Genomic DNA, 27,297 nt, shown 5'->3' with positions numbered 1-27,297 from the left:
GAGTGAAGGCGCTCGTACTAGTAATGTAGTGGAATGAAGTAATTCCATTTTACTGTTTCATTGGTTCTTGTTTTTAATATATATAAAAACTTTGAATATCAGAGAGTTCTGCTTGTTTGTGTTTTAGAGCTGTCCTTAGCCTAACCCAAAGAGATTTTACAATACCCAACAGAACCACTTTTTTGTCAATCACATATACCCAGGTTCTGAGGGACACAGGGTTACCCCATTTTGTCAAAACAGTCAAAACTTGCACTCATGGCTCCCAATATGTGGGCGGACCCAAAGACCCTTCTCCTGGTGATTCTCACATAATTGTTCGGTGAAAGCTGCGCTGTCAAGCCAGACCATAAAAATACTATACCTATAAGATGTATTTCGCCATGTGTCTATAGTGGACATGCATGTATGCTCAAAACATGACAGACAGACATAACCATCACGGACTTGGCTACATAAAAGCAGTTGTGTTAGTTGAGGGATATTAATTTTGTTCAAAGATCATGACCACCTTTATGGTGAACAAAACAATCTAAAACGTGGATATAATGTACCAGAGCCTAATAACGCTGCATTTCTACCATAGACAAAATCGTCTTTGACTTACCTTAGAATACCCCAATTTATTGTCATTTTCATCTGTGACCATAATTCCGTTAAGTATTTCCCTAGGAAAATAATATCAACATTTTACCAGCAAGGCTTTCGAGCTTCACTTATGTAGTTTAATGAAAATCTTCTGTAGTGCAAGCAAACAGAATAATTACAACAAAGATTGCAAAAAGAACAGAGCAGTGTTTTCAAGTAAAAACTACCGAGCTGATATAATGTAATAGTTGGGCAAGAATGTGTAGTAACGAGGGTACTGCAAAGTTTTGCACTTTGTGTGGACTCAACAGATGCTGCAATACTGCATCATTTATATGGTGTCACAAACATCACAAATGTTTTTGGAAGCATATCTAACGCTTTATTTGTAAAAAGATAAGTGCAGTAGCCAAAGTGCCAAGGAGGCCTAGTCTTGATTCCATCTCCTGCCTCTTTCTACCCTCACTGCACACCTCCTGATTCTTCATTTCCCTCCTGCAGGTTATTTTTCATCCATGCTTTCTCCATTTCTCATTATTTTCTTATCTTGCTCTTCCTCCTTTTTCCTCCCTTTTCTGTCTTTCTCTCGCTTGCTATAGATCAAAGTCTAACGAAAGAAAATAAATCATGATCCCCACAAATGACTGCCGGTGACCACTATCGACAAACGCCTTCACAAACTGACCACCAAATGTACTGTACTGTAACAGTGCAGCGTAATATTCTGGGAGTGTTTCCACAAATCTCAAGGTAATATTGAACACTTATTTTATTATGAGAGCACAGTATATCTTCAGACTCTAAACAGACCTCTACTTGAGACTGTCAAGTGAGCCTCTTGGGCCAGCTGAAAATTGGTACCACAGCGGTGGAGCTGCACTAGAAAATAAGCAAATGCCTACTACCTTGTTCTGCCGCTGTGCACACCCACATAGAATTTAAGAAAGCACATTCATATCTATCAACCTGATGACTTAGAAATGAGGCTGAGCTCAATATTAAAGAGGGGGAACCAATTATAATGAATTAAGTACAAACCGTTTTAGGATGGAGATGAAGTGTTGTAAAGATGGTTGCCCTTAATTGCGTCTTAGAAGGTACGTTGCTTTTTTGGAAGCTAAACATTACCGAACTGATGGTGAATCCTACCAAATGAGGGTGGGATGACAGACGTGTGCACATTGCTGACCTCGGGCGCACAAATCAATATTGCAAATACAGCCTGCAGCGTTCGAAGGCAATGGCTGTCGGCTGAATCTGAAGAGAAAGCTCAAAGGCAATGAGAGTAGATGGACAATAGAGGAATGAGTAGTCAAGCTGCTGCACTCTGCACACACTTGAAAATCCTGTATTACTTGGCATAGAGGGAATCCTCGAAGTCGAGATGAGATCTACCAGAGAACATTGTGAACTAATAATTAAAATACCAGGCCGTTAATGGTATATGCACTCATAAAGGAGACGCTCACTGGTGCTCCTAGTTACATCTTAGGCGGGTAATGCAAATGAACGTCTCAAAGACATATTCCACCTATCCCCAATAAGCATTCGATGCGTCCACAATAAAAAAAATGGCTAATTTAAGCACTTTAATGCATCCAAGTGTAGGCAAACCCCAAGTTACAGCACAGCACTTCGGGGTTTCCCAGGAGACCAACACATACAGAATGCATGCAGCAAACACTTGTAGTAACAATCCAGAGCTCAAACCACCAACACCATACATCCAGTCTAACCACCCTTGTACCACATTTATTTTTTTACTTATTTACTTTTGATAGCGCCTTTATCCAAACGACTGTACAAAATTAATCGGTACAAAGTAAGAATAAAGGGCAGTTTTCAAACAGATGATCAAGAATGATTGGAGAATATCAAAAGATGTTCGATCAGTAAATGTTTAAAGGTCGATAAGATAGGAGAACCTTACTGAGTTTAAATAGAGAAGAGGCACACGAAGGTCGAGGAACAGACTGAAGAAAGCAACATTCAGAAAAAAACATACAGGCAGAGCAAAACGGCCAAGGAGTCTAAAGACAGACTAAAACACAAATAAAGATGGGCAGAGAATAAAAATATCTTTAAACAATACAGATTTAAAAAAAAAACGTAAATTGAGCATCTAAAAGAAGCCACTTAAGTTGAAAGAGATATGGAAGTATGCACTTGGCAGGGTAGGGAAAAGGCGAGATGCATCCATAAGATTTGAACACTTTTAAGAGGCACAGTCAAGTATTTTGGAATAACGACAAAGAGAAGAGCAGCAGTTAAAGCGATATAAGAAGAAAGAAGAAACTCTGTGCAGAAAATAAGAAATATCTTAATCTCGGATATATTAGCATCAGCCCTAATAAATCCTCCAAGCTCCCTCTTCATTGATCTGGCCTGTTGAATTTGGGACTTTTAAACTGCAGGGAGTGCCACTGTCCTGGGAAAAAAAGTGGCTTTGGTACTTGATGTGAGGCTGGAATATATATTAAACTGGAGAGCGGCAATAAGAGAAACCACAGGAAAGCACATGCAGCAGGTATTATCCACGACCAATGCAATACAAAGCGGAATCAAATGCTTTCCTAAAGAGAACCAGGAGCTGACCCCTTACATGACGTCTACCTCCTGTGTATCGTTAAGAAGAGATGCTAAAACAATATGATGTTAGGATAGTCAAGTCCAAGGATGACTAGCCTCCACCAGGGCTTTATAATTTAGGCTCCAAGTGATCGCCCTCCACAAACTATTAATGGGTCTGCATCCTATGTAGAAGTGTCTTTGCAATTGCTTACTGTATACAGGTCTCAGAAAGAGCAAGACACAAGCATACCCTTCATGCTCAAAGTGTGCCTGGGGGCAAGCAATGATGAAAAGTATGCGTTGAATCCCACTGCGCCTGGTCATCAGAAGGTTGGAGTGAGCTCTCTCAAGCAGCAGCGCATTTTGTTAGTTCTTCTTATTGGCCGGTCATCTGGGGTATATGTTGCACTTTACAAAATCACTAACGTAAGAGAAATGATCATGAGTTCTTGAGTTCTATGTAAATGTTAGGGCCTTGTCATATTCATGCAATATGGCCTGCAGGATGACTGTGCAAATGTAAATGCCCAAGTCTTATATTAAAGAATTGAAAAGAAAAAACTTTTGACGCCTACAGCTGTATCATTTGGTAGGCAAGTATGCATAACAAACGCAAGCGCACCCCTACAAATTACATAGGCTTTTTTTTGTTACAAACCGAGTTGGATCAGTAACTACAAAAAAAATGCAATGGATGAGAGCAGAAGCAAAACAGAGAACGGGGGATACGGGCGGAGAAGGAAAACGAAGGATGCGGACAGGGGGTAGCAACATCGGTGAAGGAAAGACGAGCAATGGAGGGGCAGAGAAGGACACAGCAAGTCAAAGCAGCACACGTGCACACAAAACATCGAGACAAAGCAACATGGGACAGGGAGGAAGCAACACAGGTGAAGGAAAGAATACAAGAGAGGCAGAGATGCACATGGCGAGACAGTGCAACACAGAGCACGGGGTAGGGGCAGAGAAGCACATGAGAGACGGACAAAACGGAGACGGGGAGCACGGGGAGCACACAAAGCACTACAACGTGAAATGGAGCAGTGAAGCACACAGTGAGACAGAGCAACACAGAAACGGGATGGGGTGAAGAAGCACACACGGTAGACAACTGGCAACACATGCACTGTCTTAGGGTGCTTAACTAAAAAGATAAAAAAAGCACCCAAAAAAAACGAGCAGTGTAAGGACACACTAATGCGTCCATGCTCCAGATGAGGGACAAACTCACGATGGTTAAACAATGCCCACACAAACCATCACATAAAAAAACAAGAAAATGAGTGACAATGAGTGTAGCCAATCGTAAACAAAGGGCGTGCTCTAAGCCCACTGTAAGTGAACAAAATGTCCTGCCAAAGACTATGTGAACTACCCTGAGCAAGGCCTAAACATAGGGGAATCAATTTTACATGGGGTTCCTTGCTCGAGTCAACAATGGAATGCTCATGTGAAGTTTTTAGTGCCTCGTGTTCGAGTTCACGTCCAGGCTTTACTGCAACAACAAATGACTCTCTGTTAGCAGATGTCTTCTCCGTGGATGTTAGAGCAGCCTGCTGGAAATATTACAGTGGGCAGATGAGAACAAATGAAACACATGTGGCCTAATTTACAGAGGCACATCTGACGGTACTGAAATGGGTCAGGCAAAGCAGCAGGCCATAAAGCGCAATGACAGAAATGCACTGGAAAAATGGTGCAAAAGCAGAAAAGCAGCTGCTTCACAGAAATCAATAAAGGTGGCATTAAGTATATTTTAAATTAGGGTTTCCCATAGTTTAGATCCTTCTATTAATGTGAAAAAACAAAGTTGTCTTATTCTCTCCTCTTCTAACTTTAAATACATTCTTTAATTCATTTTTGCCCAGATTTGAGCAAACACAGAACGAATTAAATCAGTCCTTTTTTTCTTCCTATTCTGCTCTAGATCATCTGTTCAGTTGGAAAGCTCGATGACAGTGCTTCTCACCACTTGTCAATCCAGACACGCTCTGGGTTCTTTCATTTGCTTAGCTGCCAATGGGCCGCCAATATGATGCTGCATATAAAGATTTATACGTACACATCCCTAGGGCAAGATCATAACTAATGAAGACTTTCATATATTTCATGAAGGGTTGCCTTCATTCTTTTGTGAGATTTTTTGACACATCCATATAATATGCCGAGAAATAGATTGCAAGATAGAGAGGGGCAGAGAGAAAGAGAATGAAATCATACACTCAAGAGCTATCACTTAAATAATGGGATGCAAATTGTACATGGATTGGCAGGAAGCAAACTAGTCCAGTGGTGTCGAAACAGGAACTACAGTGACCAATCACTTTTTTTTGGCTAGAATTAATCCTCTTCTCCTGGTAGTTATTTTCTTCCGATAGACCTTAGAGAACGGTTCACACTTTCTCTGACTGTACAGCGTTATTTTAAGGTCTGGCTAAAACAGGTCATGCTCTACGTTTCTGGGTTTGGGAGAGTCATGAAAATTGGTGGACCGATAAAATGCGTGGGAAGGGGGGGGGGGGGGAGGATAGAGCAAAAATCAACCTAGGGTTTTAGGAAATTTATGTTATTAGACACTAACATTATTGGCCCAATATTGACATATCTACGAAGCAAAGTTTACATATCTTTAGTAAGGTTGGATCTAATGGATATAACGATTGGCCATGCCTTTTGCTCATTGTTTTCATTACAGACAGTGGTACCCGACAAAGGGCATCAGTGCAGGATGTGCCCATGCCCACTGGGAACAGTCACCTGCCATGGCCAACATGTATTTGTACTCTGTACCCTTTAGGTATAGTCATACCAAGAGACTGCATCAGGAACAGCATGCCCGCAGTTCATATGCTGTGAATTTGGTGGTACTTTGGAACACTATGTTTTGGCTCATAATTTAATGTTCTTTTAGGCAAGACTTCAAAACAGATATTTCACTATGAATTATTTATTTTCCATTACACCAAATTAGAAGGCTGGAAAATAGCACAGTAGGTTACTGCAAACGGCAGAATTATTATCAACAGTTTTTAATATTCATTTTACTGTTCCTAAAAAGCTTATCCTATAAAAATGCGTACGAGATAATATGGGCTGGTTTTATTGATATTTACAAACCACTCTGATTGTGGCAAATTATTGTGTCATGATAACGCCACATTGATATGATATGATGATTAGGGGGAGTCTGAAGAATCAACTTTTCTCGCATAGTTTTCATCATCCATGTCCTATTCCATGCACTTGTGTAACCCATAGAGCATCCAGCTGTGGGGAACTGATTTACAAGCAGGCCCTCAGGGCTAGCAGTGGGGATATACAATAGCTGCTGTTCTTTACTGCTCTTGGAAGGCCCACCATGGACATAAAGATTCACAAAATATGCTGCTCATCCAAACATGTAATAGTCCATGCTTGTGGCCCAGCATGGCAATAAAAAGCTTCCTTCAACCACAAAATGCCATCTTTATGCTGCTTTGTTAAAGTTGTCTAAATACAATTCACCAGCTTCGCACTTAATGAAGCTGGGGAGAATATAAAAAAATATGAAGCAGTAAGCTTTGCAACTTTGGACAACCCTATAGAGAACCATAATTCACAGCTGTCCTTTCTTTGTCCTCTACATATTACCGTGGCTCACTAGGGCCAAGAGTTAAGGGTAAGTTGCTCTTTCCATGAGGGATTCAAAATCCATTTTATCTGATCATTGAAGATCTATAAATAAAGTGCATCATATTTTGAATATTCTCATGTGATGCACATACATATACATATATAAATATATATACATATGTATGTATATGTAGTTTGGTTAACTCTGCTCAAATATTTCACAGATTAATACTCGCTTTAAGGCCGTTTTTGAGCCGTAGTCTAACGCAGGCTTCTTCATAAATCATCTTAGCAGGCATTACCGGTTGCATCGATTTTCACTTTCACTTGACATGAGCACACAACCGACTTGACCCACATCAATATTTATAAATGGCGAAAAACTGCTTCTGCCATATGAGATAAAATAAACTTAAAACATGTTCAAGACCTCGCTATAGTGGGGGTGTGAACAGAAAGAGCAAATTCACATGATTAACTGAAAAACATTCTGCAACTTCAAATATTAGCTGCTCAAAATGGAATGTGTAACTTGGCAATCTACAATTGTATCAAAGAATGTATCTTGAAGTCAATTAATATACACATTTAAAAAACACAAATCCACATTTGTACAATAGCCAAACAGCGTAACATTGACAAGATTCAACATAACATGCACTGAATTAACCGATCATAAAAGAATCATTAGTCAGGAAACAGTAATGCATTTATGCTCCATATACTAAACGAACATGTAAAGAATACATGCTCAGGCTGGAAAACTAATGGTCAGGCTGCAACATCTCTTCCTTCGCCTTTCTTTTAAACACTTCCCTGCGCCGCGACTTTGGCCGCTGCGCGAGGAGGATAGGGGGTGAGCGCGGCGCTTCTGTGCTCATGAAGGAACCATGGCGTCATGAGTCACGTTCGGCAGGTGCATATGACGGCGTGGTTCCGTCATGACCAGGCCGGCTCATTAATTCGCCCGTACAGGCGGGGCATTAGTGCTGCGTGGGAGGAGCGGCAGCCTAATGACAGAACCAGGCCGTCATGTGCACACGCCGCCCGTGGTTCATGATGGCGTGGTTCCGTCATGAGCACGCAAGGGGTTAATGTACTTTTCCCTATCATATGGCAAGTTAGGAAAATAGAACAAACAAACAGTGAGGTATATGTTCCAACTGCACATTTTATTTACTTTTCATGGGGAGGAAATAAACTTTTTTAGATTGTTTCTGTGATTTCACTGTTTTTACTTCTCAATTATCTTTCAATAGGAGGCACACGTGAAAGTTAAAAAAGACAAACATTTCTCTTGAAATCGGGGTTTGGTGGATCAAAGGGTTCACTTAGGGGAGGGCGCAGGCCCGCCCGGCCCCTGCTCTATATCCTCGCGTGGTCTTCAGGCATCATTAGCTATATCACAGAGCCAATTCGATACAGACAGAGCGAGGGGTAAAATGTCACTCCTTTTCAACCAGTGTTTTTTGTGCCATTAACATATGCATTAACCCACATACATCAACCATTGGCTGACTGCAACGATTAACTTGACGTATGCCATTGAACTGGCTATTTCCTTGACGCAGCAGGCGAGTGCACACAGTGAGGGACGTCCATTGTTTTTTTAATTGGTTTTTTTTTTACTTTTTGGCTTCCAATGTAATTTATGAATGTTGAAGTGCCCATTAACTTAAAAGGATGTGCAGTAAGCTACTTTGTGCAAAGAACACAAGAAATGCAGGGTTGCTTGGCTGAATTGATGATGTTCTGTGCCCACCCTTTGAACCTGTCTCTACGCCTTGAACTATAATACAGAAGACAACCAATTGTACTAGCAGGTAATACATTTCATTATGGAAAAAGAAGGTGAGGGCTTCTGGATTTGGCCCTCCCAATGGAGATTAATAAACTTCAGCAAATTTCCATCGCTCCATCTACATTGATGAGTGAGTGTATTTCTGTGAACAGGTCTTAAACGGCTTGTCCAGGAAAGCGAGTTTGATTTTACTTATAGACCAAAGTAACAGAAGTATGCAGCACCAACAGGATGCCTGTTGAGTAGCCAATTAGGCCAGTTGGTGCATGTCTATGACAGGCGCATGCTTGCGGAATGCCACTTGACGTTTCCTTTGCGCTAATAGATTGTTCCCTGACACAGGATCGTGGTTGGGCTCTTTACAGAGTGTATGAATCGCAGATAAATGATGCAATGTATCTGGCTGTTGTGGACTTTGAAGCCACTTGGCTGACACCAGTCAACCCAAAGCAGGGCCCAGGTTTTATCAAATTAAAAGTAATTATGTTGTGAAGGGTCTGAAGTGTTTTTTTCTGCCATAGAGGCATGCAGATGTCTAAAGAAAGTCAGCATTATTTCTTTTTTCAGATGGGAGTAGGGCAGTACTGCTGAAACAAAGGTGGGATCAGTCCTTATGACAATTTTGTCATCCTAAGCACCCTCAGTGGGCTTGCGTGTCATGTTGTAGCAACCAAGAAAAAAGCCTCTCCTAAAAGAAACTTGAGGTCAATGGCTCAAAGGATGTCTGCAAGGCTTGGCCGAGTCACAAGGAGACTATAGGGAGTCTGACTGAAGGAAGCAGATTTGTTAGGCCCATCTATATTTTGAAATCCTCTTTGGCTGTGTACAAGGACTGATCAGGTCTGGTCCAAAGAGCCCAGTGGCCACAAGTGAAACCATTTTAGAAAAGTATACATGTTCCAATAAGGTATCTCAAAGAAAGACGTACCATCGTCCACTGAACAAATGAGCAGTTAGATGTTCTTCTCCAGTGCCAAGTGGCACAATCTCAGCCATTTGCTCCTGGACAGTGTTAGAGAGGAGGACTACCACTAGGGTTTCCAGGTTCTCTACACAGACAGTCAAAGGTTATGTAAGGTTGAGTGATTGCAGGGAGACATACAACACTATCCCTCCTTTTATGGGCGGCAGGTTTTACCTCTAAGAAGGTGGATGAAGTCGTTCTCAAGTAGATGGAGAGAACCGAAATTCGCAAGACTAATCAGAACCAACTTGGGTGTCTGGGCATCCTGGACTGTTGGTGATCACAACAGTGAGTTTTGAACAGCTCAATGAGCAATGTATTTCAAAGAGAACTTCTGTTATTTGGATTGGGATGAGCTGGGAAGGACTTAGTTAAAATGGCTGCTTCTATCTTGGTGAATTGAGTGAGATCTCGCATGGCTTTAACACACTTCCCAACTATAATTAACTTCAGAAACTATTCTTACTGCATGTTGGAACTATATACAGTGGTGCTGAAATGACATTATTTAGAAAGGAAGGGGTGAAATCTGGGATCAGAGTCATAGAGGGGAAGGCAAATACAAATGAGTAATCTAGTGAAACAACTATTAATCCAAACACCAGCACATCCAAAAGGCTCAGCTATCTTATCTTTTGCTCAAGTTAAAGCCAACTTGCCTGTGGTCGGTTAAACCTTGCCGTCAAAGATGTGTTTAGGATTTCCATTTAGGCTGTCCACTACGGTGCTGTCATACCCCATCATGTAGGAGTCACATCATAGCAAGCACTGCTACAAAGTCCATCCCAACAGGTCTACTGCCAGCTTTCAGAGATGTGAAGAGCGGGTGTCAAACTGCCTCCTAACAAAGACTGATAGTTTTCATTAAGGGACAGTGTTTGGCTCTGGGGACCATTTCGTGGTGTATGTCCACAATGTGTCTCCTGACCATCGATGAGTGCCTGAGATCCCGGATCACTAGTTTTAATTGCTAAGCTAAAAAACATCCCTTTTCTTTCCATTGAAAATTTAAGGGAAGAAAGTGTTTTATATAGTGTATATTTAAATGCATAATGCTCTGACCAGCCAGAGTATGTGTCTTAGACTGCTTTGTATGTCACATTACGTAATGTGTTACATCAAAGAAGGTGGTGAGGGTTAATCAACAAGGCCTACACCCTCAAATGACCATTAAAAGCAAAAAAGGTCTTGTTCCGCTAATTAAAGGGACCAACACCCAGATTCATCATTGTCCCGTTTTGCGAGTCCTTAATAGCGATTATTAAGGAATCGCTAATAAGGACTTGAAAAACGGGATTCATGTAGGAATCGCAAAATAAATTGCGATTCCTACAGCTTCCTTATTTGCGATTAGCAGCAATTTGCTAATCGCAAATAAGGATGCGATTTCAAGGGTGCCAGGGGTGTGGACACCCTGTAGCACCCCTGAAATGAAAATGTAGACTGATGTTGCGCACACACATGTCCAAAGGACGTGTGTGTGTGTAACATACAACTTAGAAAAATGCACTAAAGTGCATTTTTCTAAGTTTTCGCTATTTACCACGAAGTCAGACTTCGCGGTAAATAGCGGCCAAAAATTGCGAATTCGCAAATAAAAAATGGTTAATGAATTGCATTTAAGGAAGCTCAAGTAGAGATTCCTTAAATGCAATTCTTCGCAAATTAAGTTGTATGTTACACACACACATGTCCTTTGGACATGTGTGCGCGCAACATCAGTCTACATTTTCATTTCAGGGGTGCTACAGGGTGTCCTTTGGACACCCCTGGCACCCTTGAAATCGCATCCTTATTTGCGATTAGCAAATTGCTAATCGCAAATAAGGAATAACTCCCCATTCATTCCTATGGGCTTTGGCCCAAAGGAATAAATGGGGAGTTATTCCTTATTTGCGATTAGCAATTTGCTAATCGCAAATAAGGAAGCTGTAGGAATCGCAATTTATTTTGCGATTCCTACATGAATCCCGTTTTGCAAGTCCTTAATAGCGATTCCTTAATAATTGCTATTAAGGACTCGCAAAACGGGACAATGATGAATCTGGCTGTAAGTTGCTTAACAATGTTACCTTTGATAACTTTTACTGCCGTCTGTAACCTGCAACGAAATCCCTGGTCTTTCTCAAAGATTCATCAGTGTCCTTCAAGGAGGACAGCAAGAAAAAAGCATTATCAGCTTAGCAAACATTAGTGAACAAACCCTTCTCCACTCTAATGAACTTGGAATCCATGGTGCAGGATCCATCTTATCCAGTGCTTAAAACGGAAAGACATTTGCAATGGGAGAGCACTGATAATAGTAGTCTCCCATTAGAAATGTCTTTCCATCTTATTCTCATCTCACATCGACTGCAGCAACACACTATTCACTGGTCTCCCTAAGACCTCATAGACATCAAGACGTATCTTCAGGCAACAGCTCGACATATCTCCAACCAAAATCCACAGCAAGCTGCATATGCGACTTATAAGGCACTACGCCTGAGTAAATCTGAGTGTGCTGCTTCTACACTCAGCACGCCCAGAGGCTCTCACACTATAAGAAGCACCTGCCTGGGGAAATATAAATCCAAAAGTTAATGAGAGAAGGCACACACCAACAGCCTTTCTATGCACATGGACCAATAGTTCGGAACAGGAATCCTTTGCACCTCAAACTTACTATTGAATTGTTTCAACTCAATAAATGTCTCAACACCTATGTTTTCAGACTCTTTGTGGGCTCTCTACGACTGTACCCATGTCTGTCCCCACCTCACCTCTCTGAGATGAGGTGTTTGTGATGCCTTCTGTATCTCATGGTGGCTATAAATCCTGTTTCTATGTACATTGCGCAGCTGCGATTTGGAGCTAAATTTGCACTTCATAAATACACTCCATAAACAAAGATATATATATTTTTTAATTCAGGAAATTGTTTGCTTTTTGCAATTGGTGCTACTGAGACTACAAGGGGGTGACTGAGCTGGTGATATTTACCAAACTGATCCAGTACCCTAAGAACCTGGTGCCCTCCACTAACAAGGTGGTTGTCAGGAGTGTGGATTAGGGGAGAGACCCTCAATGGGAAGTCAATGTCAAGGCAGAGCGAAATAGAGCAGAGTTCAGGAAAACTTACTGTTGCCTCATCATAGGAATGTTGACACAGTTAGCAGCCGCTACTGCAGCAAAGGGAACCCAACGTGCCACTAAAGGCGGTGCTCTCTGCAGGCAGAAGAAAGACAGGGACAATGGTTGGTAAAATGCATAAACACTGTGTAAACAATTTCGAAAAATAAAACCTTATAAGCAAAAAGGACAATCAATCACAAAGACAGATGTTGCAAATTGCAAACGCATTTTCATACCGTTTCCAAGGCCTACACCTGTCAGGTCTAAATTCCCTACACAGTAGGACCATTCCACTCTCAGGGTCTGATATAAAGCACGCCCTCACCAACCAAAAGCCATTACAAATGCATACACTAATTTAGCAACATATTTTAACACAAGCTCCTCTCATCAATTAGCAAGAGCCATAAAATACAATCGTACATGTCTATTTAACTGCATTAAAGAAGCTAATCCAACTGTCAGGGTGACACAGAAATAAAAGTGCTTATACATATTATATACATGTAACTGAAGACAACGTTGCAAAACAAAGTTACAGTGCTGAGGAGTTTAAAAGAGATAAACATGCTAGAAATTTTAGGGACTGGCCATTACAGTGTGGCTTTTAATGCATCCATTCTATTGACCACCGACACCTGATGCAGTCTGTCAGGAGATCAAGTCTGATACTTTAGACTTACTCCTGGCAAACTTTCCTAGCCAATCTCTCCATCAGATTTTCATCCAACAACAAGTTTGCTTTGGATAACAGAAATACAATTGCCCACAGAGAGGGAACCTGGATGGAACAGGGACATTAAACAACCAAGTAAGAAGATGAAGGTTGGCCCAGGGAGGGATTGAGAGTAAGGATTTGCAGTGCCGGAGTATCTAGTAGGCGGCAACGCGAGGTGTGTCTAAGGGGTTTTAGGAACTACAAAAAATAGAACATTTTGGGGCTACTGAAGAGTCTTTTCGGCGCTAGCAAGAAGTAATCACGGAAGAATTAGGAGTTCTGTTGCTAAATTAAACAATTGCGGGACACAGTTGTATACTTTTCTCAACAAATTAAAGAGTGACTCTTAGCAGGCACAGCTGGACTATCTAGAGCATGGGTACTCGCAAACATTTGCCCAGGTGCCACAAAGCAGGGTCAGTGGTGGGTCTGAGGGCCGCACTGATACCAGCGGGGTGGCAGTAGGGGTCTGGGTGGGTCAAGGGTTGTGTAAGGAGGTCCAAAAATGGTAAATGAAGGGGCAATCATTTGGAAGAGGTGTGGCGCAGCGGCCAGGGTGCTTGACTCTGGACCACAGGGTTCATGGTTCGATCCCCAGCACTGGGGGCAAGTAAGCTAGTAGCAAGTAGCTTGCTTAATCTTCCCGACGGCCCCCAGCACCGGGACACCTATCCGGAGGTAGCTGTGCACTTTACAAATGCAGGTATTTCATTTCATTTGAAGGTTAATAAATGCTTGCCCGTTTATTTAAAATAAATTCTAAATGTTAGGGCTCAGTAACTAAACAGCAGCTGGTGCTGCTGTTCACCAAGGGGTCGCATGTAAAGGTCATGAGGGCAACAAGCGGCCCCCGGGCCATACTTTGAATATCACTGAAAAGCATGGAAAGCAAACAAGCAGAGTATTGTTGGATTGGAAAATGCCTTCAAGCTAGAGATTCACTAACTGGTTCTGCTACAGGGCTAGTCGATCAGCAACCTATTGCTTGCCAGTTCGGCCCACGCTAAAAACACAAAAACCCTGCACACTATCTAAATGTGAACTTTGAAATGTTCTTAAAAATGATCTGCAAGTTGAACACAGAATACTCTACTGTGCCTTCGACTGTCATGCTACACCTCTACCAATATTAGATTAAACAATTTAAGCTACAGACACAAATCATAGAAATTAGTCAACGAACCAGAGATAAGAGACGCACAAACGAAGGACAAATTTCTATAGGGCTAAGAATAACTGCACTGGTAAAATATTCATTTGTGTTCAACGATTTAAATGGACATTTTGGGGAAGATACAGTTTCTGAATGTGCTTCTACAGGTAGTGTAGAGCTCATTGGATTTACCATTGTTGTGCAAGGATCTTCTAGTTCTAAAACCACCCGTCCAGTCATCCTTCTGCCTAAAAATAGGATTCACTGATATAATACAGTGCACCATAACTCGAGCAGTTTACAAATGTTTAGTTCATTGTTTCATTCAAACTGGAGCAACACATGCTGTACCTTGGTATAGAGGTTGAGTCCAACAGCTGTTGCCAATGCGGTGCTGGTGGCTGTCAGATAAGCCACCCCGATTTGTCTAAAAGAAAATTAGAAAGGTTGTTTTTTTCAAAAGAAGCTCTGAAATTGCCAAGCACATGTAAATGACACAAAAGTGTCACAAACGGTTCCACGTGTGTGCAGTTTTAATCATCTGGTTTTAGCAGGAGAGTAAAAATTAAGGGAATGCTTGAGCGACAACACTGAATTCTGTGTAATTTGAAACAAATACTTGACTGTCAATACTACTAAGTGTCTTTGGTACAAAATGAATAAAGGTCGTTAAATGTTGCATATAAATATTCACTCAAATATAAACACAAGCATGAATATATTATACATGCCACATCCATTCTGAGAGGATAACAGAAAAATATCAATCACTCCTATACCAAAGTGGGAAAGTGAAGTCCTAAAAATAATGTCACTGAAGTGGCCTCGGAATATTTGACCACCGCAGTTCCAAAAACAACAACATCTCATAAAACCGATGATAACATTGATGGAAATTCGGCCACAGATGCAGTGTTGTCTGCAGTGTACAGAAAATAAGGATAGCTGTGAGTAATGAGCAAGAGGCCTCAAGTTTTTTAAATTATAAAAGGTGTTGTTTTAAGGGAATCTACAAACCTTTCTGAGTTTCTGTCCAATTAAAAAAGACATGCCTAGTCCTGGAAACCAGTGCTTGTTGGTTAGCACTGTCTTAGCAGTTTTCCAGCTAGAAAATCACTTGCTAGCATAAAGCACTACCAAACGCATGTCCGCTGGGAATGCACAACAATGTCAGTAAGTGAATGGGCCACTCTACTGTCTGGATGAAAGCTAGAGGTTGAATAGTTCGTTGTTTTTCATATTTAGGTTTGTCTTTTGACGACTCAACTAATTGGGTTACTCGCATGAATGGAAGACGGTTGGAATGTTTACAGCCGTTCGTTCTAGTTTTTTAAATTCATAGCTAAAGTGGGGAACAGAGCCCTGAGATGTGCCAATACAATATATAGTGGTGAATGTGTTCTGGGTGCTATTTAATAAGTAGGTGTATGCTCACTCAGGAAAGGTTTCTTAATTGTGTTGCTCAGTAAAAGCTTATTTCGGAAAATGATTTCCATAAAACTTGCAAACACAGAACAATCCTTTGTGAACAGGTGCACACAGTATTTGTAATAATAGCTCAACGTAAAGCAGTAACAAAAACATTTGAAAATAATCAAATTTCCAAAAATGTGTGTACCAACATACGTTCTCTACATACATATTCCATTATAAATTATTCATAAAATCAATTGTAAAAGATAAAAACATATACATGTGCAACTTATCTAACAATTGATCCACCCTGCTCTAGTTCACCCTTTCATCTAGGGGTTGGTCTGTAAGTATAGTACTATGCACCAGAGACTTATCATAGTAGACAGTCTACCTCAATATGAACACAGCTGCGACCGGTCACAATATTTTCTACTAATCAAAAGAGTGCCACAAACCAGTTTCTACTAGCCTAGAATTTAAGGCCCTTCGCTTTCTTATGAGGCCTATTGAAAATAGGAATTTAGTTACAGCGAAAACTGTATAAATGGATGCATCACGCTTCAAATTCTTAGTGCCTCCAAGTCCCTCCGAACTCCAAGGTAATTCCGCAATGGTGTATCAATTTCCTTCTAGGCTTTTTAGTTGCTTGACAAAAAAAAATCACATGGTGTTCATTCACAGACTGGGAGTACAAGGTGCATGTAGCTGTGTGGTTAGCGCGCCTACAGGTGCTCCACAATGCCATAAATGACCCCAATTAGAGTTTATCAAAGTGAAATTTTAAGTAAAGTATTTTTGCCGATTGCTGGAGCGGTAGATCAAGAAACTTTTCATAACAGGGGCTGTCCTTTGTGAGCAGGAATTGAACTGTCAGCCTACCATGAGTGGGGCAATGTAAGAAGCTAGCCTGAATATATTCCCATTAGCGGATTTTTAATTGCAACTTGGAAGTTGCCACCAATGAGCCGGGATCCGACCAAAAGTAACTAAGGTCCAGTCTAACGAACCAGTGGCGAACATGTTTGAACCACAGAAAGTTGAGACATGTATCAAGAGCAAGCAATTCCTCTACTGCTCTCCGATACGGCTGAAGCTCTTCAGTAGTACAAAGCCTCACTCACTACCAAAGAGGCCATAGTCTAGCTAGTTCCCCCGCTCTTTTTAGATCAACATCCAAGAACATATGAATTAAAGGGGATACTCGTGGGGAGATTGAGCGAACAAACTTATTTTGACTTATAGTAAGTTAATCTAAATTTGCATAACCACAGGTTTCAGCCCTGTATAAAGCAGCAGATTGGGGCTTTAGTTTAAATAGTTCTACTGCGGTTGGTAGGGAGGGCTCTCAAAGCTGTTCCCTGGAACATCCTATGAGTCACTGAGGCTTGATGCTGAATCATAACCCTTCTCTTCTCAATGTGGGGGGATCACGATAATTTACTATCAAGCAATATACCCAAATACTTAAATCTATGGATTCGGTCCAGATTTTTGTTTGCCCAGGTCAGGGCTTGCTTGATCAACTAATGGGGTTTAAATGTCATAAATTGTATTCTAGAGATATTATTCTCAAGACCCTTGGCGGAAAAGAAGGCATTAAAGTTCATGAAAAGCTGTTGGAGTCCCATGGGAGTCTGTGAAATTAGTATATTGTCATTGGCGAAAAGTAGTGCGGGAACCCTAGCCGCATCCAGTTTTGGTGCATCTATAATCCCCTGTGAAAGACCCCTCACTACATCATTCACATATAGGGAATATAGGGTGGGGGATAGGACACACCCTTGCATGACTTCTCTAGATACTGGGATTCCATAAGCTAGTTGCCCCCAATCCCCTAGCAAACTTGGGAGTAGTTCTTGTGGTGGAAAATTATTAGTTGGGCAAGCAGGGCCTTTGGGACCCCCAGGGCCTTAAAAATGCCCATAGCAGCCACCTGGGACCAGGTCAAAGACGGCTCTAAGGTCAACAATTGCAATACAGGTGTGTCATACTCTAAGGTGTCTCCTACAGTGGTGTAAAGCACACAGCTTTGTTAAGTCACCCCTCAGTCACCACCACTATTTGCATCTCGGGCATTAAGGCCCTCATTTATTATCTTGTTTGATTCTTGGATTTTTCCAAGAATCACCCAGTAGTTTCCACCCTACAAGATTTAACTCAGATCCTTGTGACTGGGGGTGAATGTCTGCATTGCCCAGCATTCCGTCCATCAATTGCTTCTTTTGCATATGTCGCCCTAAGTGGGAAGGGTATGCCCAGACGTGGGTCTCATGCTCACCACTGGATTCAAGCTAGCCTGGCTGATGAAGGGTGATGCCCTGAAACAGGTCCCAGGATGCTTGTTTCCGGTGCAGGGAGGACCTGGCTTGGCAGTTCGGGCTGGACTGTTCCAACAAGGAACTGGGTCAAGACTGATTTTCATATGGCTGGGTCCAAACTGGGGTGGTGTGGTGAGCAAAAGAATGATGGATTTAACACAGATCCTTGTGACAGGGGGTAAATGTCTGCATTGTCCAGCATTCAGTCCATCAATTGTTTCTTTTGCATATGTCACCCTACAAGAAGCACCAACTCTAGGAGGTATATCCGCCACTGCACGATGCACTCGTGAGATAACCTAACGAGGCATGCTTCGTCTTCTCTGTCCATTATTTTACAGCGCCACATCAATATACATGATCTACCATTAGACATGTTCAGAATAATAGGTGTTTCTTTCCCCTATCGGGGGCAGTCTTTCTTCACTGAGCAAACACTGGGTTATAAACTCGCACACCAGCTTTTCTGATAGAAGATATGCCGCAACAGGAAGTGAGGCTCACTCCTGTTGTGACTCCACCCCTGAAAAACGACACACTAGCCTTTCCCCAACTATCGGACCAGAACAGGAAGTGAGGATTGGAATGGGTACGATCAAGGGGATCATTGTCTAACCACAACTGTCTAGTGTTACCAACCGATTAGTGCAGGTTTGGCGCGAAAAACACTAATTGCACACAACTTAAAAAGGGACACCTCACGCAGGCTTAGTGCTCCACAGAGCCACAATGAGGTATTGTCCAGGCGAGGAGGTAACCTTGATAATGTAAGTACGTGTGATATTATTAGGTTAAGAGTAGAGAAACGCTGCTGGGACAGGATATTGGAGTTCAAAACCAATGGCAGCAGTTCAGTTTTTCTATTTTCCAGTGTCTGACTACAGGTGCTCCTATCCTCTCGTTTTGCTGGCTCATGATGCATTAAATGGCCTAATTAGAAGTACATAAAACAACCTATTGAACAGGTTTTTTTGACATCCCATTTGAAAGTGAATTTTGGATGTATACAAAAGGGACTCATGGTAATATACTAAGTGGACATACAAATTATGCGGTCCCTTGCAATTGAGTGTGTGGTTTTTGTTCATTTTTTGTTCATGTATTGTACTGTCTCATTTCGCCGGCATAACACAGCACCAGTTACAAAACGTAATGGATAGGAATAAGAGAAAAATATATCACGCACAAAAATATGTCACTTTTCCTTACAGGTCACCACCACAAATGATGTAGGGTGTATGGGTTATGTATTTTTATTGTTTAATTATGTTTTTTTCTACCAGAGCCTTAACAGCCAAAATACCTACTGGGGTGCAGTATACAGTGCATGTAGATTGTTATATGCACTACATAGTATTTACCTAATAATATCACATTTTATTCTTGGATTTTTTAGTTTAGAAGGGACCTTTTTAGGTACTGATAAGAAGCCAGGGGAGGGCTTCGAAACATGTCGACCCAGGAAATACTGCCCATTAACGCCTAGTACCTCCGTCTTATTCCCCATTTTTAACAAAATAAGCTCAAAGGATCATTAAAGTTTATTTTTCGGCAGAGCCAGGAATTCTTTAATTATACACCACTTTCACTTACTTCTGAACCTTCCACTCACACTCCTACACCACACATTGTATTGTTAGATAATCAGTGCTCCCGAGTAGTCGTAGGTCGCAGCACGCCCTGTCCTGCAGCAGGGCGGGAAGACCCTGTTGATGAAATATGCCACCAAGGGTCCTTTTGGTGGATGAGGGGTATTTTAACAACGCTGTGTTTCCACCACTGTAGGAGACACACTAGGTCTGGGGGAACACTACCTTTCTTTTCCATAAGGGAAGATCCCTGTGTTAGTTAACCTATTGACTAGAGGAGGATATATCCATCTCTTATGCTCTTCCGAGCACTATCTCTTCACTCCCCATATGGTTTTTGATAGTGTCCTACACTAAGTCTGGTGTATTTCCTTTGGATGAGCAACAGCCTTAAGACTTGAGTAATGGTGCTAACTTTAGGTCTGAATCCCGCTTGGTATAGGGTCAGAATTTCAGTACCCTCAATCCAATCATTGGGTTTATTTAACAATTGTCTGGCATACATCTTCTAGAGAGAATCCAGGAGGCTGATAGGCCTATAGTTTGCAGGAAGCCCCTAATCCCACTTTTTGAAAATGGGAATGATTTCCGCCCTTTCCATCTATCAGGAATAAGGGCACCTGCAGCTATGGCACTGGTCAGACAGTGGATGTATGGGGCTCATACAGACAAATCATGGCCAAACAAGTCGCCAGGAATTTTGTCTGGACCTGGAGCTTTGCCCTGTTTAATTGAGGTGATTGCGATTCTAGTATCCTCAAAGGAAAAGTAGGGATCAGAAGAGGTGTACTGTGGTGGTGTGGCAGATAGTGCTGTCAGCTCAGTAGCGAGCTGTTCATAAAAGCGGGTAATATAGTCCACCCAAACCCCTGGGTTCAGATGGCAGTCAATCTGGGAGTTGGCAAGTATTTTCTAGAATAATGCACTATTCCCCCATTTTAGCAGTCACCCCAGCAGGCATCCTCCCATCCTCTCCTAGCTGATCTATTTGTTTTCTTATAAAAGCCCCTTAATGTGCAAACCTCCTGCAAACTTTTGTTTTTTAATGCAGTTATTAAGGCTTTTTTAGCATCATGGCAACCGCTAATATACCAAAGATTACTTTCAGGGCTATGCGACCAGACTGGAGGTTTTATTGAGAAGGGTTCAGTCAGAATCAGTTTCAGAGAGGTTACCAGCTTGGTGTGTGCATCTGTTATAGGAATCTTGGAAAGACCCAGAGTGGCTGGATCTAATAAAACTGCCACAAAAGCATTATAAACCTAAGTAAGGGTATCTTCGTTCCCTCTAACAGAGGGGAATTAATAGACACGTGATTATTCACCGTTATTGGTGAGGGTGCTAGAATGCAGGGTGGATTGGACCAATGACACAAAAGTTTAGCATGTAGGGGATAATGACCACTCTCCTTCCCAGCTCTCGTCTTCATCTTCGTGAATCATGTCATAGCCATACATAGGTTCATAATCATATTGAGATCTCCCCCTATAACAATCTGGTCTTTGGAGTCGATTAAGCAGACAGACTGCTGTAGGAGGCTAAGGAAGGTGATTGGACACCCCTGCTTCTTGGCCATTATACAGATACATACAGGTCCCCTCAGGAGAGCAGAGTTTTAGACCTAGAATTTCAGGCAAAACAATGTCTTAATTCTGTTAAATGAAACTGCATCAACAATTTCCTATGGTTAAGTATGTAAAAAAACAGTGTATTGAGGCTGGCAAACCAGAACTTTTTTTTTTTAATGAGTTGCTGATGTATGTGGATAAGCTCAGTGTAAATAAATCTTATTTTGATTTAAGAGTAAACAAAAGAGAAGATTCTGAACTAAAGAAACAGCCCGGAAGAGCCTGCTGGCCAATCATCAGTCATAAAGGTTTTCAACGTTATCTGGATAGAGTTCCTAGTTTCGATGGTACTTCTAGCCAGGTACTGAGCCACTGTAAAAGGTTAGACTGCTGCTAATTTGTCCACTATGTCTATGTGTCAGCGGTTCTATTGAGTCAAAGATGCATGTTGTGCTCCTTTGTGATCTTTTTATTTGACACGAAAACATTACCATGAACCGTTGTTGCACGAGCCACACTCTGATAACTGCAGGGCAGCTTCTTTGCATTTTCAAATGCTGCCCTGTATTGTAATTATGCTGTTGGAAAGTATGTAAAATGTGTGATGCTCGTAAGGTCTCAATGGTAATATTGTTTGCTTTTCAAAATAATTTTCATTCATGTATTTATAAAGTATCTCGTGATGGTGAGTTGCATTTGTATATTGTGTGTTTTTATGGTATTGTGCTGCTGAGCAGGAGGGTGAACAATGTGTGGAGGGCATCCCAGTACAGCCCCAACACCAAGCTGAGGCTCTACCAGAGCGGCAATCTGTCCACACTCATGCATGGAGCAGAAATCTGCCAGATGAGGATGAGCGAAATCACCAAATTATAAGCTGTCCACACAAGTTGCCTGAGAAGAATCTTCTGCATGTTCTGGCCGCACATCATCTTTAACCAGAAACTGCTCATCAGATGCAAGCAAGAAAGCATGGAAACGATCGTTATGAGAAAAAGACAGACATGGATAGGACACACCATCAGAAGAGAACAAGCATGCATCACAAGAACAGCTCTCCACTGGACCCCAGAAGGCAAACGGAAGAGAAGTAGGCCAAAGAACACCTGGAGGTGGACTGTGGAAACAGAAATGAAGACCCTAAACCACAGCTGGGGCACTGTACCGAAACATGCCCAAGTCAGACAGAAAGGGCGGTCCTTCGTTGCTGTCCTAGAGGCCAGTCAGCATAACGGGCAGCAAGTAAGCCAGCAAGCTGCAGACCTATTATGTTACCCTGAAATATATAGGTGTTCGTGCAGCGCAGTGAAGAGTTGTAGTTCAAAATGAACCACTTAATGGCCCTTCATTTCCCCCCACTGTGAGATACGTAGAAGCACGTGAAATATAAACAGAAATACTATGCAGTCAAAGTTATTGGCTGAAATATCAGGCCATTCTCTAGACCTGCGGAAAAGGGTGGCAACGGTCCCAGGGGGGGACGGGGGTAGATGGTGCAAACAACCTTTCACTTACGTCACTGTGATCGGAGAGGCCGCATTCCGGTTGGTGTAGTTCACCAAAGCATTGAAAGACTGGTTCACCCACTGCCAGAACACTACAGCTGGGACAGTCCTGGTAAAAGAAACCACAAAGCGGTTATTACAGACATTTTTTGGCTGCTAAAAACACACAATAGCGCATTGTTTAATGTCCAAGCGCGCGCGGCACGCACGGAGCGGCGGGGTCACGCTCTGCTTCATGGGTAGACAAGGGGAGGAGGGGAGACAGCACTGCTGCTCGGTCACTACAGAAGGAACATTCGAAAGCACACTGCGTTGTAAGATTAAGTTATAAAACGTCTACACAGACAGACTTACCCCCGCTCGAAGCATACAAGATGCACGTTTGCGATAAAACAAAATGAAAAGGTCCAAGGACACGTATGCATGCTTTTTTGAAAGGTAGATTTTTCACTAGATAAAAAGTAACAATTGTACAGCGCTTTACGGGTTGCGAGAAAAGCAAGTCAAATAGACTTCAATTTATATAAAAGTCTAAAACTGCACGGGCTGTCAGTAGTGACACAAGGAAAGGGAAGTCAAAGGTGTTCCCCTCACTGCTCCCAACTGTACTACATTTCTAGGGATTACTATGTACATGACATAAATGAAAGTTCTCCAGTGTAACTTGTGGCATCTATGCACTTGTTACAAATGCCATTTTTAGGTCTGACTCCAAAGAATCCCGGGGTCTCTCTCTGAGGTCATGTTCTTGACTACAATAAACACACAGAGTACCTTTGGGACAGCCCCATTCCAGCCACTGCTTGAACAAAGTGTCATTAGCATTTTGATGGGAACAGAAGAGTATTTCAGGCTCATGGTTAACTATTGGCTTTTACATGCGTGAGTCCGGATGTCTAAAGACTGTCCCCAAGTGATGCACCCATAAAGTGTAATGGAGGAGCATTTGTGATCCTAAAGGTTTTCCAGCACTTCTGATGATGCTGCGACAATAATGATTTTGCAGTTCTTTACGTTTTTTGCGCCTAAATGCACTTAGCGTCTTTGAAAGTATATCCACACTCCCACTCATGAGTAATGTTGATCCTGAAAGGGATTTTGATCTAAATGTGTTATAACTATGTGAATACTTAGCACTATGGATGATTGTGCACCTCAATGTTCTTTAACCAAATGTAATGTTGTGTGATGCTCATCTTTTACATCTACATTTCACTACTGTGCTCTCTCTTTGCATTAAATGATACTCCATAGGGGCATACTGTAGCTGTCCCATATAACATCTGGTCCTCAATACCAGAGGCATACACATTTGTTTGACCTTATAGTGGTCACCAATTCGAAAACAAAGCTAGTATTGTGTGAAATCAGGCTGCATGGCTCTGTAATAACACTGTGCTGACCCTACTGACCTCTGACTATCCAAAACTCTGGTATTGCTGACCTTTGGCCTATCAAAAACTATGATATTGCTGACCTCTGGCCTATCCAAAACTATGATATAACCGACCTCTGGTCTATCCAAAACTATGATATTGCTGACCTCTGGCTTATCCACAACTGGCCTATCCACAACTATGATATTACTGACCTCTGGCCTATCCACAACTATGATATTACTGACCTCTGGCCTGGCCAAAACTATGATATTACTGACCTCTGGCCTGGCCAAAACTATGATATAACTGACCTCTGGCCTAGCCAAACCTATGATATTACTGACCTCTGGCCTATCCACAACTATGATATTACTGACCTCTGGCCTGGCCAAAACTATGATATAACTGACCTCTGGCCTAGCCAAACCTATGATATTACTGATCTCTGGCCTATCCACAACTATGATATTACTGACCTCTGGCCTATCCGCAACTATGATATTACTGACATCTGGCCTATCCACAACTATTATTATTCTGAGTTTTGTATAGCGCCTGGTTACCAATAGGCATCCCAGCGCTCAAACTATGGCCTATCCACAACTATGATATTACTGATCTCTGGCCTATCCACAACTATGATATTACTGACCTCTGGCCTATACACAACTATGATATTACTGACCTCTGGCCTATACACAACTATGATATTACTGACCTCTGGCCTATCCGCAACTATGATATTACTGACATCTGGCCTATCCACAACTATTATTATTCTGAGTTTTGTATAGCGCCTGGTTACCAATAGGCATCCCAGCGCTCAATCTATGGCCTATCCACAACTATGATATTACTGATCTCTGGCCTATCCACAACTATGATATTACTGACCTCTGGCCTATACACAACTATGATATTACTGACCTCTGGCCTATACACAACTATGATATTACTGATCTCTGGCCTATCCACAACTATGATATTACTGATCTCTGGCCTATCCACAACTATGATATTACTGACCTCTGGCCTATACACAACTATGATATTACTGACCTCTGGCCTATCCAGAACTATGATATTACTGACCTCTGGCCTATCCACAACTATTCTCAAATACCACAAACATCTAGCTATAAGGTTCAGCACAGAAATCTTCACTGTGACCAACACCATAATCACAGACTGAAGTTCATTAAAACTGGCTTAATCCATTTTACTACAGACATGCCCTCTGGATACTCTTACTGTCTTTTCTTAATCTCAGAGAACACAAACATCCTTACTCCAAAAAGTTCTATCTTAGGTTGCTGTGATCAGAAATGTGGTCTACACATCACACTGTATCAAAACGGGAATGTCATGATCCATTGTTTGGATATCAACCTCCCGATATTTATCCCTATTGTTTGATACCATGAGGGCTCTAAAGGCATATCTGGATTCTTTCACAGTAATCGATTCTTTGAAAACAATATATCTATAGAACATACACAATGGAACATTCAGCTAAAACAACCTCTATTGAAATAGACGATTGCAGTGCAACAGATGCTGTATATGATTTGCATTTATTACCCAGAGTGGGACGGGCATGCCCAAACGTGGGTCCTGTACTCTCCATGCGACTGAAGTCAAGCTAGCCTGGCTGATGAGGGGTAAAACACCAAAACCGATCCCAGGATGCTTGTTCCAGTCCAGGGAGGACCTGCCTGTCATTTCGGGCTGGACTGTTTCCATGGGGAGCAGGTCCAAGACTGATTTGCATTTGGCTGGGTTCAAAGTGGAATAGCATGGGGCACAAATCAACATGGATTTAGTCCAAGATGTCTGAACTGGGGTGAATGTATGACATTGGTCAACATTCTGTCCATCAATTCTTCGTTTCGCTGAATATGATAAACAGACTACAAAGAGACAAATATAAATGTATGTTTTGATATTTCTAAAGCACAAACTTAGATATCTAGCAAAGGAGCGCTGGACAGCGAGCACATAGGGGACAGAGGTTTACAAAGGGGGAAGAGTACAGAGCGAGGAGGTAAACCAAGTGAAAGGGGCTAGAAGTCAGGCTATCTGATAATATTTCCCGTTTCATACATAATTATGCTTTTACTGCTGCATACAAACAATGTAAAGGAATTCAGTTTGTACTATTCCACTGTCACTGCCTTAATGACGGGCATACATATTATGAAAGGGGTATGAAGTATTTAAAAATATGACATAATTGTTCATCATAGTTTTTTCCCAACCGCTGACTTGGAGTCTGTTTTTTATTGGGGACAACCTCTATTTCCTCATGGGGTGATGGGAGGGAGTTTGTCAATGCCAAATACATTCAGGGTATTGGGAAACTCCTGGATGCAACGGCCCGGTGCTCACTTTTTATTTTGTTTAAATCTGTTTATAGTCCTTTTACATATTTTCCATTTACACAATAATTAGACATTACTAATGTACGCATAACAGCCCAGTGCTCACTTGTGGGTAACTTTATTGAAGGATGGAGGAGGTGGGCACGGCTGTGGGAGGGGCTAATGGCAGGCACTTCAGCTCCTCCCTAATCATGTCCACAACCTAAATCCACTCTTTCCTGTCTGTGGGAGGGAGGTGAGAGATAGGGCAGAAGGAGCAGCCCTGCGACTACCACCCCAAAAGATAAACTGAACCAGGATGTAGGCACTGAAAGGGGAACTACTAGTATTATTCATAGTCCCTCCCCTTCCAATCACGTCTTCCTAATTAGGTTTCACAAAACCCCTTAATTTCACAATGATTTTCTGCTTAAGATGAGCACTGTGAGTCTGTCCCACAGAAAATGGCTAGAAACTGTTTAGGGTAAGAAAAAATCCAAACAGACTGTCATTCCTTGCTAGGACACAAAAAAGCATTTATGTGTCCAGCAAGGAGCCGGATGTTGGTTGCATTATTTCTTAGGCTAGGGAAAGTCAAATAAGTGCATGCCTCCTTCCTTGGGCATAAACCAATATGTCTG

At 41.9% G+C, this 27,297-nt stretch overlaps 1 protein-coding gene across 5 annotated transcripts in view; it reads right to left on the bottom strand.

Annotated features, from left to right (window-relative positions):
• SFXN2 (sideroflexin 2) overlaps window positions 1-27,297 on the bottom strand; it is a 241,615-nt gene that overhangs the window by 66,627 nt on the left and 147,691 nt on the right. For all 5 annotated transcript variants that reach the window (XM_086922699.1, XM_086922700.1, XM_086922698.1 and 2 more), the window contains exons 4-7: window positions 22,928-23,026; window positions 14,873-14,948; window positions 12,658-12,743; window positions 608-668 (exon numbers count right to left, since the gene is read on the bottom strand). In XM_086922699.1, coding sequence (XP_086778825.1) covers window positions 608-668; window positions 12,658-12,743; window positions 14,873-14,948; window positions 22,928-23,026 — 322 coding nt within the window. The remainder of the gene's footprint in view (window positions 1-607; window positions 669-12,657; window positions 12,744-14,872; window positions 14,949-22,927; window positions 23,027-27,297) is intronic.

The sequence above is a fragment of the Lissotriton vulgaris genome, chromosome 5 (genome assembly GCF_964263255.1).
Source record: "Lissotriton vulgaris chromosome 5, aLisVul1.2, whole genome shotgun sequence".
Classification (NCBI taxonomy): Eukaryota; Metazoa; Chordata; class Amphibia; order Caudata; family Salamandridae; genus Lissotriton; species Lissotriton vulgaris.
Note: the sequence above shows the minus strand (reverse complement) of the source record. Positions and strands in the feature narration are given on the sequence as shown.